This window comes from Paroedura picta, chromosome 3 (genome assembly GCF_049243985.1).
Source record: "Paroedura picta isolate Pp20150507F chromosome 3, Ppicta_v3.0, whole genome shotgun sequence".
NCBI lineage: Eukaryota > Metazoa > Chordata > Lepidosauria > Squamata > Gekkonidae > Paroedura > Paroedura picta.
Genome location: NC_135371.1, coordinates 54607171 through 54623717, shown reverse-complemented (window position 1 = coordinate 54623717; position 16547 = coordinate 54607171). Strand labels below are relative to the sequence as shown.

The 16547-nt window shown below is 41.1% G+C and overlaps 1 protein-coding gene across 3 annotated transcripts in view; it reads left to right on the top strand.

Annotated features, from left to right (window-relative positions):
* SHISA5 (shisa family member 5) overlaps positions 1-16547 on the top strand; it is a 47700-nt gene that overhangs the window by 17012 nt on the left and 14141 nt on the right. For 2 of the 3 annotated variants that reach the window (XM_077325745.1, XM_077325746.1), the window contains one exon: positions 5234-5314. In XM_077325745.1, coding sequence (XP_077181860.1) covers positions 5234-5314 — 81 coding nt within the window. Of the gene's footprint in view, positions 1-5233; positions 5315-9532; positions 9676-16547 lie in introns of those variants that run through there. The other variant, XM_077325747.1, reaches the window with a different exon arrangement.

The window sequence follows — 16547 nt, the reverse complement described above, 5'->3', positions numbered from 1 at the left end:
TCTGACCAGTGCCGTATACAATGGGACTATGACATCTTGTGATTTTGATGTGATGCCCCTGTTGATACAGCCCAAAATGACATTTGCCTTTTTTACCACTGCATCACACTGCCTGCTCATGTTTAGTTTACAATCTACAAGTACCCCAAAGTCTCGTTCACACACAGTGTTACCTAGAAGCGTATCCCCCATCCACTAGGCATGTTTTTCATTTTTCTGACCCAGATGCAGAACTTTACACTTATCTTTATTAAATTGTATCTTGTTCTCATTTGCCCATTTTTCCATTATGCTCAGATCTTGTTGAACTCTGTCTCTATCTTCCGGAGTATTTGCCAGTCCTCCCAATTTGGTGTCATCTGCAAACCTGATGAGTAGTCCCTCCACCCCCTCATCTAGATCATTAATAAATATGTTAAAAAGTACCGGGCCAAGCACCGAGCCCTGAGGTACCCCCCTACTCACCTCTCTCCAGTCTGACAACCTCTCTCCAGTCTGACAACAACAGTCCTTATAATAGAATCATAGAATCTTAGAATCATAGAGTTGGAAGGGGCCATCCAGTCCAACCCCCTGCTCAACACAGGATCAGCCCTAAGCATCCTAAAGCATCCAAGAAAAGTGTGTATCCAACCTTTGCATGAAGACTGCCAGTTAGGGGGAGCTCACCACCTCCTTAGGCAGCCTATTCCACTGCTGAACTACTCTGACTGTGAAAAATTTTTCCTGATATCTAGCCTATATCGTTGTACTTGAAGTTTAAACCCATTACTGCGTGTCCTTTCCTCTGCAGCCAACAGAAACAGCATCCTGCCCTCCTCCAAGTGACAACCTTTCCAATACTTAAAGAGGGCAATCATGTCCCCACTCAACCTCCTTTTCTCCAGGCTGAACATTCCCAAGTCCCTCAACCTATCTTCATAGGGCTTGGTCCTTGGCCCCAGATCATCTTCGTCGCTCTCCTCTGAACCCTTTCAATTTTATCTATGTCCTTCTTGAAGTGAGGCCTCCAGAACTGCACACAGTACTCCAGGTGTGGTCTGACCAGTGCTGTATACAATGGGACTGACATCCTGTGATTTTGATGTGATGCCCCTGTTGATACAGCCCAAAATGGCATTTGCCTTTTTTACCACTGCATCACACTGCCTGCTCATGTTTAGTTTACAATCCACAAGTACCCCAAGGTCTCGTTCACACACAGTGTTACCTAGAAGCGTATCCCCCATCCACTAGTCATGTTTTTCATTTTTCTGACCCAGATGCAGAACTTTACACTTATCTTTATTAAACTGCATCTTGTTCTCATTTGCCCATTTTTCCATTGTGCTCAGATCTCATTGAACTCTGTCTCTATCTTCCAGAGTATTTGCCAGTCCTCCCAATTTGGTGTCATCTGCAAACTTGATGAGTAGTCCCTCCACCCCCTCATCTAGATCATTAATAAATATGTTAAAAAGTACCGGGCCGAGCACCGAGCCCTGAGGTACCCCGCTACTCACCTCTCTCCAGTCTGATGAAACACCATTGACAACAACTCTTTGAGTGCGGTTCTCTAACCAATTCCCTATCCACTTAACTATCTGAAAATCCAGATTGCAGACCTTCTACTTATCCATCAGAACATCATGGAGAACCTTGTCAAAAGCTTTACTAAAATCCAAGTAAACGACATCAACCGAATCAACCCTGATCTACAGTGCCTAGTAACCTGTAGGTACTCTTCTTTAGAGCTCTGTCCTTCCCTCGATTTCCTGAACATTTTCCTTTTCTTTCATAGTTCCTCTTGAAGTTCTCTGTTCATCCAAATAGGCTTCTTAGAGCTCCTGCAGTGTTTTCATCTTTCTGGGATAGTCATTGAGCATGCAATAGCTCTTGTTTGAGTAGCGCCCACCCTTCACATGCTCCCTTCCCTTCCAGCATTCTCGTCCATGGTATGACACTCCTCATGTCTCTGAGTTTATTAAAGTTTGCCCTATGAAAATCTATATATATAAAAGGGAGGGCAGGCATGAGAGCCAGTTTGGTGTAGTGATTAGGAGTGCGGACTTCTAATCTGGCATGCCAGGTTCGATTCTGCGCTCCCCCACATGCAACCATCTGGGTGACCTTGGGCTTGCCACAGCACTGATAAGGCAGTTCTGACTGAGCAGTAATATCAGGGCTCTCTCAGCCTCACCCACTTCACAGGGTGTCTGTTGTGAGGAGAGGAATTGGAAGGGAACTGTAAGCCGCTTTGAGCCTCCTTCAGATAGGGAAAAGCGGCATATAAGAACCAATCTTTCTCCTTGTTCTCCTTCTTTTTCTTCCCTGATGCCAGCCTACAGCCGGCTATTTAAATGTCAGGATGGGCAGGTGTGGAATTTCTCTCTTTGCAGGCTCTTGCTTCTAAAGCTGGGGGGGGGGCAAACAGCTGTCCTTAACAGAGCAGCTGATTGGCAGGCTCATTAAATGCCTCCCACCCTTTTTCAGCAGAGACCACTGCCTGAGAAAGGGGAGGCATTTAAAGGGTGTGCAAAGAAGATCTTCACATGCCATTTAAATGCTTCCTGCAGCTTTCTGAGTCAGCAGTCTCTGCCAAGCAGAGGGAAGCATTTAAAGGGATGCCAGGTGGGGATCAGGGAAATCAGGGACAGGGTCCACCCCTCTCTCCTGTCCCCTATCCCTTCAGCTCAAGGACAGTGGGGATAGAATGGACTCTTCCCCTACTCTCCCCAATCTCTGCTTGGCATGCCCGCCCTGCGTCCACTGTCCTTGAGCCTTTGGGAGCTGGCTGTCAGCAAGGATTGGGGAGAGCAAAGGGAGAGTTGCTAGGGGGCTCTTTAAACAGAGGGCAGCCTTGTGGGCTTTTTAAACCTTCCCTCCCATGCCACACTTTGAGATTGCAGAGAGCCTTCTCTCTGCAGCCTCAGGGGATGGCATGGGGGGGAAGGTATTTAAAGAGCCCTCAAACATCTGAATCTGATCTGTCAGATTCAGCTGTTTGGTGGCTCTTCCCACCCCACCCCCCAGACTGATCCCTAGCAGTGGAGATTCAACTGCTCCTGCCTGTGAAGGGTCTGGGTGGGGGGGGGGGGGAAGAGTGACTTAAACAGCTCTCAAAGAGCTGATAGTCTGATTTAGCTGTTTGGCTGATTTCTTACAGTACCCAATCAAATCACCCAAATCAAGCCCGAATTTCTTTGAGCTTCTGTGATTCAACTGATTTAAACTTTTAGGGACTTTTGATTCAACTTGGATCAGTACGAAAAATATCTGAATCTGTATTGTTGGGAACTTTTTAGCTTATCCATGCTGAATTGCCCATGCCTATGTCCGGACCAAGAACAAAATGTTGTAGAAATTTCAATTTGTGCAGCTGCCTACCGCTGCCTGCTCCCCTTGCTTGCTATCACCACCTCTGTCATTTATGCCCTTTTCCTACTGCTATTTTTTTCACCTTCCCTCTTACTCTTTAACATGCCTTGTTGTGATATTGACTGTGATCTGGTATCACCTTGGTCAGTATTTTTTTTTATTTTGCTTGAATTGCACTGCCTGCAAATACAAGTGGCTTTTATTTTTGTTTGTTTTCAGAATAACTTTTCAGGTTTTTCTATAAATTTGGGAATTCTTATCAGGGATGTAGAAGAACCATCACTCTCTGTTTAAAGCTACCTTTAGTATCCACATTCTGAGGCCATATTTAGAATTAGATGTGACATATAACTTACCTCAAATCTGTACATATGTGGAATGCAGTTTTCCCTCAACACAATCCCTTTACCCATGCTTGAGAAAATACATCCAGTCTTTTCCTGTTGTACTGATTTGTAATTTCTTAGTACAAGTCTAATATATTTCAGAGTTGAATATATTTCATATATAATATTGCCCACATACTGCTTCTCTTGTATACTGGGCAACTTGCTTTGACTATTTTTGCAAGTACCCATAAATGATAGATTTGCTGTATGTTTTTAGATAATACAGAAAATATACCGAAGCAAAACTTTTGTTTTGTCAATACAGATTATTACCATATTTTAGTAGTTAGTATAAAGAATTTGGACCACGGTTGCCTTCACTAAATATCTTTAGTTTGCCTTCAGTCTGGTACAATTCAGGCAGATACAGACAGATTTTTCATATCCTAATGTTAGGAGGAAGGTTGAGGGAATATTACACTATTAGCACAAACCTTTTACTTGTATTTTGTATTGGTTTTGGTTTCCTGGGAGTAAGCCTCACTGAATAAAGTATGACTTATTTCTGAGTAGACTTTTTAAAATTGTTCCTGTAATTCCTTTTAAATTTCCTTCTATTGTTAAAATGTTCAAATTGAAAGTATCATCAAATTTTGTTTGAATTGAAGCCTTAGATCCATATGCAAGGGGAGCGGGAAAAGGACAAAGCATTCACCTGCAGTCTTCAACTCATTCTCATGACAAATATATCTAAATGCAGCCATGGTTTGATGGAAAAGGCTGGTTAAACTTTGTTACAGACTTTGTGGCTTTGTTACAGATTTTGTTACAGATTTTTTTGTCCTACAAATTTAATCTTAAACCCACTGAATCGGAACTAAAGCAGTAGAATGGCATTTATTCTAATGGAAAGGAACGTCTGTTGGTGGCGGTGGGCGTGATTTGCCAGATCCCCCTTCTACTGTAGGCCCATCCTTTGCACTCATGCTGGTCATGGGAACTCTGGCAGCAGGGGATTCGGTGGGGTGCAGTGAGATGGAGATGATTGGAAAATCACAGTCCATTCTTTCCAGTCTTTCATTTCTTACAGAAAATTCTAGCTTCCTTTACTCTTCAGAAGACCTTTTCAACCCATATTCAGCATCTTGTACCATCAATGAATATAGCCCAAGTAAGTCTTTTGCACAAAGTAGCTGATTAGTGGAGAGACTAGGGAACTCTGGCATACAGAACTTTCCTTCATCTGTGTCACTGATGTGGCTAAATTCTTGTTCATGAATAATGCTAGCTCACTTCTCCATAAACGTGAGCTTTTTCATGAGGTAACCGCAGGTTTAAGACATTTCTGTCATTCATATAGTTTTACCTTAGTAAGTGGCTGCATTTTTTTCCTCACAGACTGTGCAAACAATATTAGATTAATATTGCAATGGAATGAAACGTAATTTTAGCTGGCAGGAATAAAGGACAACTGCAGGACAAGAAAGGGTAGCTTAACAATAGGGAAAAAATAAATTTTACTTAAAGATTCTTTTTTTTTACTACAGCGTGTTGGAAGAACCTGCAATGGGAGAAGCAATGAAGTATCAATCAGATTTTGATGAATGGAATGATGTTCGAGATAGAAGGTATAAATAAATATACTCTGGTTTCTCTTCAGATCACATTATAAATAAAATATGACATGAGTGTCTGAGGACTTGCGCTCACACACTGCATTCTGTGATGTATGCCGAAAACGGTGTTCTGGAGCTTTCTTAGTATTTTGTTACAAATAGTGCTGTATTGACAAAAACTATTTGACCTTTTGTGGTCACAAACTTGCGAAACATAGCTGTCAGTCAATAGCTTATTACGGAATAACAGCAAAGGAATAAGATAAAATATATGGCACGCTTCTTTACACAAGAACAGTACGCAAGTGATATGCTACTATAAATCCCTGATAAAAAATTTACCACTGAAGTAGAAAAGAGGAGTAAATTGTTAGAAATTGAGAAAAAAAATTACAAGCAATTTAAGATCTAAATTATCTAGAAAATAACAAAAGTTTACCTTGGCCAGTTTAATGGGGCTTTAAAAGGATACTTTTTTCTCTCTTCTCAGTTTGCAAAGTATGCTCTATCAGACAGAAACTGGATACTGATTTAATAACTAATAATTCAGCAGACAGTAATTTATTAACAATGGCTGTATTATTTACAGCTATTTGCCCTAACCCAAATATCACCAGAGGGAAGAAGAACCTAGCTCTGGCCTTAGCATAAAAGGGGCAGCTCAGGAGAAAATGCTCTAGTCTAGGTCTTCTACTTGGCCAGAGTTGCATGGGCATAATCTTTAATAGAAGAGGATCTGTTGTATACCTCTCAGCCACTACCATAGAGGATAGAGCCATGAACTTTGCCAAGGTAAAAGCTCTTCTATGGCTATTGCTTTCCAATATGCAGGAGAGAGAGCATATCTTTTACTGAGAAATGACCTGAAAGTGGGTGAACTGGCAAGGTCCAGCTGTTGTTCAGTATCTTGGATTCTTTGTGTAATTATTTTTGTAGCTGAATTCAAGCCTATGGAGAGTAGAGCATGTGGGGAAAACCCAAGATGTTCAGTCTAACATTTAACTGCCACCAACCAACTGAATTGAAAACTGTCCTCTACAATTAGGGGTAAAAGGGCACGAGAGTTAAAAATCAACTTAAGCCAGAGGTAGAGAAAGGAAAGTGCAACCTTCACCTCTATTTTCATAATTTCTGTCTCCAAGCAGACCAAAGAATTTGACACAAATTTAGGAGCTTGTAAGGCTGCTTTTAAAGATTTTGCATGTACCTGTTCGAGTAGGGAAAAGCAGGTAGATGTGGGAATGAAACATTGCTGAGGATCTTGCAATGGAAGGATCTTCAAGTATTGCATTTTTTAAACAGATTATGTACCTCCCTGGGAAGGTTGTCATAATTGTTAGGCTGCCACTGAAAAGGTCCTGTTCTCCTTCAGTGGGGGAAGTCATCCAAACCGGTTAGGTCATGCCTCCTCTTGGTCCAGATAGGACTCTGCAAATCTGTGTAGACTGCATTTGCTCAGAGAAACCAGTTGAAAAACTTGGTAACTGGATTGTTGTTTGATGCTGTAAAAAAATCCAAGATAGGGATCCTGAAACAAAGTGATTTTTCTGGAAGTTCTTTTTGTTTAGATTCTATTCTTCTGGACCTAAATCCTTCATGTTCAGCCAGTTGGCTTGGAGGTTTGTAAGACTGGATAGGCCAGTGATTCTCAACCTTGGGGTCCTAACCCCAATTGGGGTTCCCTGGCCCCTTCCGTGGTTGCCAGGTTGGTGGCTGCTGCGGCGGTGGCCAGCGGTGGTAGCGGCAGGCGGTAGCAGGCAGCCAGCAGCAACCAGCGGCAGCAGAGCCATGGCACTGGCCTCCTCCAAACCGTGCACCTGTGCGTGCTCATGCTCCACCCCCGCCACCACAGTTGGGGTCGCAGCGTGATGCCAATTGAGAACCACTTTTGTTCTACCAAATTTTTCTCTGCCCAATTAAACAGGATTGTGGATTCCCGGAGGAGCACCATCAGTCTGGTGCTTCCTTGCTGATTGATGTGTGCCTTGGACGTAGTATTGACTGTGCATATTAGCACATAACTTGTTCCTCTATAGCAGGTTTTGTCAACCAAGGTTTTATGAAACCATGGGGTTTCTTGAAGGCCCTGGAAGGGTTTACTGAATGGGTAGGAGTTAATTTTTAATGTATTTTTTAAATGTGTTAAATATTTATCAGATGATATGGCCATATATGGTCGTGTTGGCCCACCCTTGCCACAGTGGCCAGTGATGGGCCTGGAGGGGGTGGGAAGGGGATGTATACATGCCACAGGTGGGCATGTGTACAGCTATGCTTCCCAACCATATTCTGCATGATCGTGCCTGTTCTGGAGTTTCTTGAAGCCTGAAGAATGTTTCAGGGGTTTCTCAGTGGTAAAAAAGTTGTGAAAGTCTGCTCTATAGGTTTTGGAAGGCGATCGGTACTGATCTGATTGTTCCAAGTTACAGCCATTTCATATTGTTCATTTCTTCCTATGGGCTCCATTTGCCTTGGATTGTCTAGACCAGGGGTAGTCAAACTGCGGCCCTCCAGATGTCCATGGACTACAATTCCCATGAGCCCCTGCCAGTGAATGTCCATGGACATCTGGAGGGCCGCAGTTTGACTACCCCTGGTCTAGACCTTCACTTTTGGTCTTTAGGAAGCAGTATAAGATAATTTTAGTTGGGACAGCATTTGATTAATTTAGTTTTTATACTTATTGGCGGTCGTAATTTTAACTTCTGGGTTTTCATGTATTTTATGAGTACTGCATTGTGTCCCACAAGGTAGAAAGGCAGCCAATAAAAATGTAAATAAAAATAAATCCCAGCTTGCTACCTTTGTGCTGTATTGGTTACCGATGTACAGGATTGTACTGCCACATGGAATTACCTCTCTACCTTGTTGTGATGGCTAATATCCTTATCCATGGTTCTTCTTAATATTTGGGAAACTGGCCAGGGGGTGAAGCATATCTGGCTGCCAGACAGTGTCTGGACTTGAATCCGGGCCAATCAGGGTGTGGCCAGCAAAGCCACACAGTTATGCTGGACTTTTTACAAGCCCCAAATCACTTAAAAGGCAACAGGACAGCAAAGTGGCAGTGTGTTTTGCCACAATTGTGTCTTTTATTTGCGTTCACCTGGAGTATATCAATGGTTTACCCACCCCCTTTTGTCCCCCAGTGGTTTGCTATAAAGAGGACACACTTTCTAACAAGCTCACACTGGAGGGTCAGGGCCTGCAGCTCTTGTGGAGTCTCCTTAACTTAAAAACACAGTCTCATCCTGACAAGAAATGCAAATAGTTTCTCATGAGCAAAGACTCTAATCTGGTATATTTTTGCTTAGGTGACAATTTCGGGGGGGGGGGTCACCATGCTTTCTCTGTTTCTGTTGTGTGTGTGTGTGTATGTTTAGTTACCAGCTGGCTTGGAGAAAAAATTCTGCCCCTTTAACCCTGGAGTTTTACAGGGCATGGAGATTAATAGCATCACTAATGGCGTCAGGAGTCAACTTGTGGTGCCCTGTAGGGTTTTCAAGCCTAAAAACTAGCAGAGGTGTTTTGCCCTTGCCTGCCTCTGTGTAGCAATCTGGGACTTCCTTGGTGGTCTCCCAACCAAGTACTAACCAGGACCAGCCCTGCTTAACTGCCAAGATCATCCATCTCCCAGACCACCCACGATGGAGCTTAACGTCATGACTAACTGTGCAGTCAAATATAGCATAGTGACAAAGAGCGCCAGGCCTTTCCCTGTCGGGGGGGGGGGGAGGAGGCGGGGGACTGCCTCCCACCAGGCTGCCTCCCATCAAGCTAGCGCCTGTTGCCTTTATGGCAACAATGGGCTTTAATTCTAGTTGTAGATAATTGTAAAAAAATAATGCTCAGATTCATTAACTTGCTCTTGAACGATTTTTAAAGGAACTGTCCTTTCCAGGTACTATTAAAACACATGAGTTGATAATTCTCTTTGGGCTATTCACCTTATTAACTTGCTGTTGCCTCAACTTGTTGGTGTGGACCACAGCTAATCAAACAGTCCATATTGGAAATTATCCTTTTTTTCAATCTTGCAGAAAGTCTGGACATAATAGAATTTTTTGAGTTCGCACATCTTTGGTTGTTTTTTGGCCTTAGAGTTTTCTCTGCCTTCCAGAATCAAAATAATGATCTGCGCCTTTAAGTAGGATTTTTGAGCGGGGTGTGTCCAGAGAAGCCTGCTATTTGTGTGTTTTTTTCTTCCCCTGCTGATGTCACTGCAAAGGGAACACAGCTCTAGTCTTCAGTGCTTCTCAGAAATGCAGTCAGTTTCGTTTTGCAGTGGAAAGAATGAAAAGGGCCTAGGGATTGAAAAGAAAGAATTTTAGAGAGAAAAGAGGCTAGAGGCTTTTGCTGGAACCAAGAATGGGGTAAGCGTTAACTGTTCTGTCTGCTGGCATATTTCCTTCATTCTTAAACCTGTGAACATCGGGGATTTCTTATACAGTTTTAATTAAGCAATTACTGTATAGGAAACAACTCAGTTTTCTGAAAATCTTGTTACATTTGCCAAATACAAAATAAACTTAATATAGTGATTTTTCTGAACAGTTAAATATGCACAAAAACTGGCAAAAAAGACAATTCATGTAAACCTATATGTCTTTTATCCATTGAAGATTTAGTGTTAACGTGTTAAATGAATATAACACATTCACACATTCACTGACTCACTTCTTAACAACCGTGTCTTTTCAAAAATTCTATATGAAAATAACATGACAGCTTCTTTCTAAAATACAGCATTCTGTAAAGCTGAAAGACAATTCATATCCTTCCATTTGAAAATAATATTTAAATGCCTTTCAGCTTTGAGAAATTTACAATATTTGAACTGTGTTTTGAGCTTCATTTCTGTTAAACTAAATGTTTTGAGAGATAATTTTTTCTGCCAAAGAAATAGTTTCTAAATTGACAAATCTTGCATCAAATGCAGGTTTACATTTTTCTTATGTTCTCAGTATAGGTTTATCTACCTGAATTGAAAGGGAAGAAATTACAGTAACTGATTCCTGCAACAAAATTGCTGGAACAGCAGTAATCCTTTTACTTAGCTGTTTTTGCCCAAAATGTGGGTCTAAATTGAAATTAAGCAGCTGTTTCTAATGGATGGTGCACTTTGGGCAGGGGTAATATGTACTGGATATAGTCTAAGGAAAGAAGTGCTTAATCCATCATTTTCTTGCAAACCATCAAACAGTTCTGTCCTCCATAAGGCCTGTGTGTGTTAATTTCATATATATGTGGATCTAAAGCACTGTGAGAAGGAAAATAATTCTAATAGGGGTAGCAGATGTATATGGTAGGGAAAGGGATAAGCACTCCCTTCTCTGCCCTCCTCATGAAGCTTTGCAGTAAGCAGTCATTAGGGTAATATGCTTGCTGTTGTATATGTGACTCATTTGTCCAGTGCTAACCCTGGACTTCCCAGTACATGGGACACCTTGGTTGCTCACACCATCATCCTGGGGAATGGGAAGGACGGCCATTTAATTAGCCAAATACCTGGTGGAGGGGGGTTATTGAAAGCCATTGCATGACTGGAGGCAGCCTACAATATGGCTTAACGTGGAGCTGACAGACAGCAAGAGACATGACCCTGAGTAAGCTTGATCACTTTGGGAAGCCCTGTGGATCCCATGAGAGGTAAGGGACACCCACAGAGAGTCCGAATGTCTTACCATGTGGCTGAGAATACAGGCTGAGGAGGAAATGACAGTTCACCTCCAGGTTGCAGAAGATTTACCTGTAGTGAAGAGGAAGAACAAGATGGCACCAACCCAGTTCTGAGGCCGTGTGGGCAGTGGAATTCTCATTTCTTGAGAACAGAAAGGTCATGCTAGGCTGTCACAAAATTGACTCAAACTCTATTTAGTAATTGTTTCAAAATGTACTTCATCATCAAATAAAGCAGTCTTCTGAATGCCATCCTAGAAGAAGCAATATAAATATTACACAGGTGTGATACATAGGAGGGGGATGCTATGGTGAACATAGAGACTGTGAACCGATTGTGAACATAGAGGGCAGTGTATGGAAGCTTCTCTGTGGACCCATTGGTCCTTGCATGGAGATGACATTAGTATGTGGTGTCATCAGCTCCCAAGTTCAGTTTCCCCAGTCTTATTTATGCATTTACCTCTTTACGATAATATGGTACACTGAATGTGTGACAGTAACAGGGTGACATGTGCGTCCCAGAAGGGAAGTGTATTTAGAAGCTGAGAGGAATGAAGCATACAACTTACCCTAGATGTCTTGCCAGATCCTAAGTTCTAGGAAGAAGTAGGTAGGAGACAGGCAGGTCAGCCATGTAGATGGTTCTTTGGCTTGCCTACAAGCCCAAAGCAGGTGGTCGTCTCCAGTAAATTAAGGTGACCAGATTGTCCCACTTTTGGAGGGACATCTGGGGGCACCTGGCAAATTATACTTACGTTGAAATTAATATATATATATATATATATATATATATATATATATATATATATATATATATATATATATATATATTACAATACTATTTTTGCGTTCTATGCATTCTATGAAAATTTTTGTTGTTCCATATAGACCAAATTTTAAATCAAGAACCACCCCCACCCCCCGGTCAATGGTGTCCCGCTTTACCAATGTTAAAATCTGGTCACCTTAGAGTAAATCAAAAGGCACATGGGTTGAAGCATGCAGAAAATGTTCCCTACTCAGAGTACCTCAGAGCTGTAATGTGCTCTGTATCCAGCAGTGCCTCACTGAATGGCCCTTAACTGTGGAACTTCCTATATAAATGTGATGCTTGTACTGAGCTTTTAATACATTGGAATTCTTACACAACACAATAAAATAGGTCATGTGGGCATGGCTGAGACTGAGAGATAATCATCTGCATTTCACTAGGTTACATAGGGAGCTACTGACTGAATTAGGTTTTGAACTAGGAGTTTGTGGTTCACAATTCATGGTCTTAACTACTTGTAGACTTGCAAAACCTGAATAGTCCTAACCTAATCCTTCAGCACAGTCCTAACCACGTAGTGGTTACAGTCCCTTAAGAGACTAATGTGTGCTTCTCTAAATCGAATTAGTACTAGGAGAGCTTTATGCCCATTTTCCTTCTGGCATGAGCAGTTACACTGAGGCATATCCTTGCTGATATTCTTTAGTGTAGTCAAGTCTTTCTCAACTTTTTTACCATTGAGAAACCTCTGAAACATTCTTCATGCTTTAAGAAACCCCAGAAGTGGTGTGATTGTGCAGAATATTGTTGGGAAGCATAACTCCCACCTATTTGGGAATATTTTCCAGGGTCATCAAGAAACCCCAGGGTTTCATGAAACCCTGCTTGGGAAAGCCTGGTTTAGTCTCTTATCTTTCTTTCATTTTGCTGCAGTACCATTCTGCAGAGATCAACATTATGTTCTGGTTTAGTGACAGATATCTTCTGTAGCAAACTTTCTCCCCTTTTACTTAAAATATCCTGCGTTTTATGATTCATAAAGCTTTGCTTTACATTAGCTAATGGATGGTTATTATGACTCTTGTTCTGTGCTTGGGGAAGTTAGAATGGCTTGCTTGGTGACTTCTTTGCCAAGTCTAGTTCAGGCACTGTGCGGCATGCACAAGGCACAATTACTTTCAAAGTCTTTGTAAAAGTTCCTTGCTTCTCTTCTGATAAATGTTACTCGGATTTCCTCATGATTAGTCTAGCTATAAAGAAATAGTCTGGATGCTGTAGCTGCATTGGAAGAGATTTAGGGGGGAGTTTTAAGAGGCCCGGATTATATCTCTTTAATAATCAAAGGAGTTTATTACAGTAAAAAAAAAATCCATGTTTTTGGCATCAGATATTATTCTCATTTGTATTACAAATTTGTATTCAATTTAAATTCAACCCACAAGTATTAAAGTTGAAGCATCTGTTAACCTGTTGCAAATTTGCAATGATTCCTATGAGATTTCCAACCAAATTTCTAGATTTTCCTAATTATTTGTGTGTGACAGGGAGATGCAGGCATTTGTTTTCTAGGGCTTCAGTACCTTTCCTGTCTGTGTCTTGGAAGACCTTTGTTTTGTTATAAAAATAAAATGTTTGAAACATTAATGGGAGGAGGCTTTAGGATACATGTACACTGCAGGATGGTTGGCTGTTCAGTCTTGCTAGTTCATCTTTCTGTACTATCTTAGAATACATTAGGTATCATTGATCTATGGCTTGTTTTATACTGGGTACAATTTAAACACACCACATTAAAAGGATATGTAGTTACCGTACACGCTCGCATATAAGCCGAGGCACCTAATTTTACCACAAAATCCGGGCAAACTTATTGACTCGCATATAAGCCAAGAGTGGGGAAACGGTCCATCATCACAGGCTCTCCCAACCAGCCCCCCCCCCCCAACAAATACAGAAAAGTCAAGAGGATGAATAGGTGCTGGTTTTTGTACCCCACTTTTCACCCACAGAAACCAAAATAATAGTTTGGAAGAAGTGATTAAGAAGAGGAAGAAGTGAAGGCAAAAGGAAAAAATGATCAGAGTCCATCAGTCAAAACGTTGATGTCCTACAAGCTGCAAGAGCAACAATTGGCTGGCTGGAGCAGGCCTTTATTTCAATTACCCTATATATCCGCGTATAAGCCGAGGAGGGCTTTTTCAGTGTGGAAAAAGGTGCTGAAAAACGAGGCTTATATGCTTGTATATAGGTATTTCCTACATTGCATGATTGAGTGCTGAGAGGATTTTAATCACTATTACTGGCTATGAATCAGGTTCATTTCAGATTCAGTAACTCTGAATACATCTTGACTCTGTAGGGTCTCTGCTCCTGAGCTGTGCCAAACATCTTGTTTCTTAAAATGTGTTTCTTTAAGGGAACTAATATGACATAAACTGTTAATTCTAACTTTTAAGTCAATCCATATTCCACTTAGTCACCTATTTTATCATTGCTTTTATGAGTACACAGATCTAGTTTAACTGTTCAGAAATAACCACAAAATGTACTTTGTATAAAATGATTTCCAGCCAGATTAATTACTTGTTCATGATCAAATTTAAACACTTTCACACAACTGCAGCTGTAGATTGAGAGATATATTCTTGTCCTTTTAGCCTTTGAATTCTGTAACAACAATGCATGTTGCTAAATAGTTTTCATAGCAGTTTTTATTAGCAAGATTAAACTTGATTGCAGTAACAATAAGCATTCTGGCTGGGACCACATGGCATCTTGGTCTGGGGTGTAGGGAAGTAAGTCATAGGTGAAGGTAGAGTTTAACACCCATTGTCAGTACACATCCTTCTGCTGCCTGGTAGTTGCTCATGGCAACAGGAAAGTAGTCTTCCTGTACTATTATACTTCTTTTAGCTTTGAAAGAAAAACTTTTTCTTATTTTGGAAACAAGGCAGTCTACTAACGCTTTATCCATTGAAAGCAGGGAGAGTAGCAGAGTAGCAGAATATGGTTTATTACACCCCCAAAAAAAGATTCCTTAACAGTGCAATGCTAAACAGAGTTATACCATTCCGAACCCATTTGTTTCAAAGGATTTATAGGCTGTAACATTGTTTAGGATTGTAAGTCCTGTGAAGTCAATAGGACAGAACTCTGGAGACTCATGCGCCAAAAAAAGTATCACAGGAACTTAGAATGCCTGCTTGTATTTGAATATGTATCTAAAAGACCATGGGATGTTTCTATTTTGAAACAGAAAAATACACACACACACACACACACACACACACACTATTTTAAGTAGATTTCATTACAGTGATTTTTATCCTTCTTAGTCATATTTCAACTGAACTTGGACTTCCTTAACCAATAACCCCTGAAATTGGTAGGTTTGGATCCCAAAATAAGTACATGTAAATAAAAGATGTGGTGGGCCCCATGTGAGATATTTCCAGGTCTACATGTAGGATGTGAGAGCAGGGTAGAACACTCTTATGTCTGGCAGAGAAACTCCATCCTTTAACTTCTGGAAATCCAGTTCAGCCTCTCCAGAGCATGCCCTAGTGATTAGCGAGTTACTTTCAGACTTTTCTTTAGGATTAACTGTGTATGAGAACAGTGGCCTGCTCCTTACTTTCCTCTCTCCTCTGCTCCTTAGCCCTCTCCCAAGCACTTCCATTCACAGATGGTATCAGAACCGTTTTGGTTCAAAAACCTAGATGTGCACACACCCTTATCTATGCAGTTGTGACAGCTGCACATTTGAACAGGTGGATCTGTAGATTTAGGTATAGTTCCTGTTTACAGCAATTGAAAATTTATTTGCCAAAAAAATCCTAGCATCTAGAGGGAACTAAACAGAGAGTGTTTATATTAGTCCTCTCGTTTTCTGTAGGCTTGAGTAAAGTTGTTGGTCAGATGTTGGTCACCTATGGCTTGCCATAGGTGTAATTATGGAGAGAAGAAATGGATTAAGCTGGGAGTAGCTACAGCAGATGAGGGACTGGCTTCCTGAGGAGGGGGAATAAGGATGGGATACTTATAGATGTCAGGCATTTTGGGAGGGATGAAACCAAACCCTAGTCTGTTACTGGACTTGGGACTTTTGCTTCCATTTGACTCAAGTTTGAAGCCCAAACTCCACATTATATCTTCAAACTTAACTGTCCCAAACTTATCTAAAGCACCCTCTTCTCTGTAGTTTCAATCCCCCTGCCTGTTGTATCTTGCCTTGCTGGAGATGCTTCTGGAATCTAATCCCAGCTTGGGAAATAGCACTTCAAGGGGAGGTATGGGCTTTTAAGGGGTAAGTGATTGATTTTTCTATATATATTTTAAACTGGGCATAAAAAACGACAGCTAACCTACAGTAAATGATCTCATACTAAGTCATAGATTTCTGAGTCGCAGAACACAGAAGTGCACAACTTTCAAATAGTTTAAAGACAAGGAAAAGTCACAGCATAATGCAATTGGATGAGTTTTGCCTAAGTCCTGCATTGCACAAGTAGGGGTTGTGCCGTATTCATTTCACCACAGTAATACCATGCAGGCAAATAAGATATTCAGAGGAAAAATAAACATGAAGAAGTCATTCCCTGGCAACAAAATTTTGCATCTTTGACTTCTGATAAAGTGTGAAATATGCACAACAATAAGTAACAATGTGGTGCACAGCAATTAAGAAGCAGAGGCACTTCTGTGAGCAAATAAAAGCAGTGAAAATTACTTTCGCAAGGCAAAGCAGGCATTATTCATTTATGTCATCATTTTGGCTTCAAGTGGTTTAAA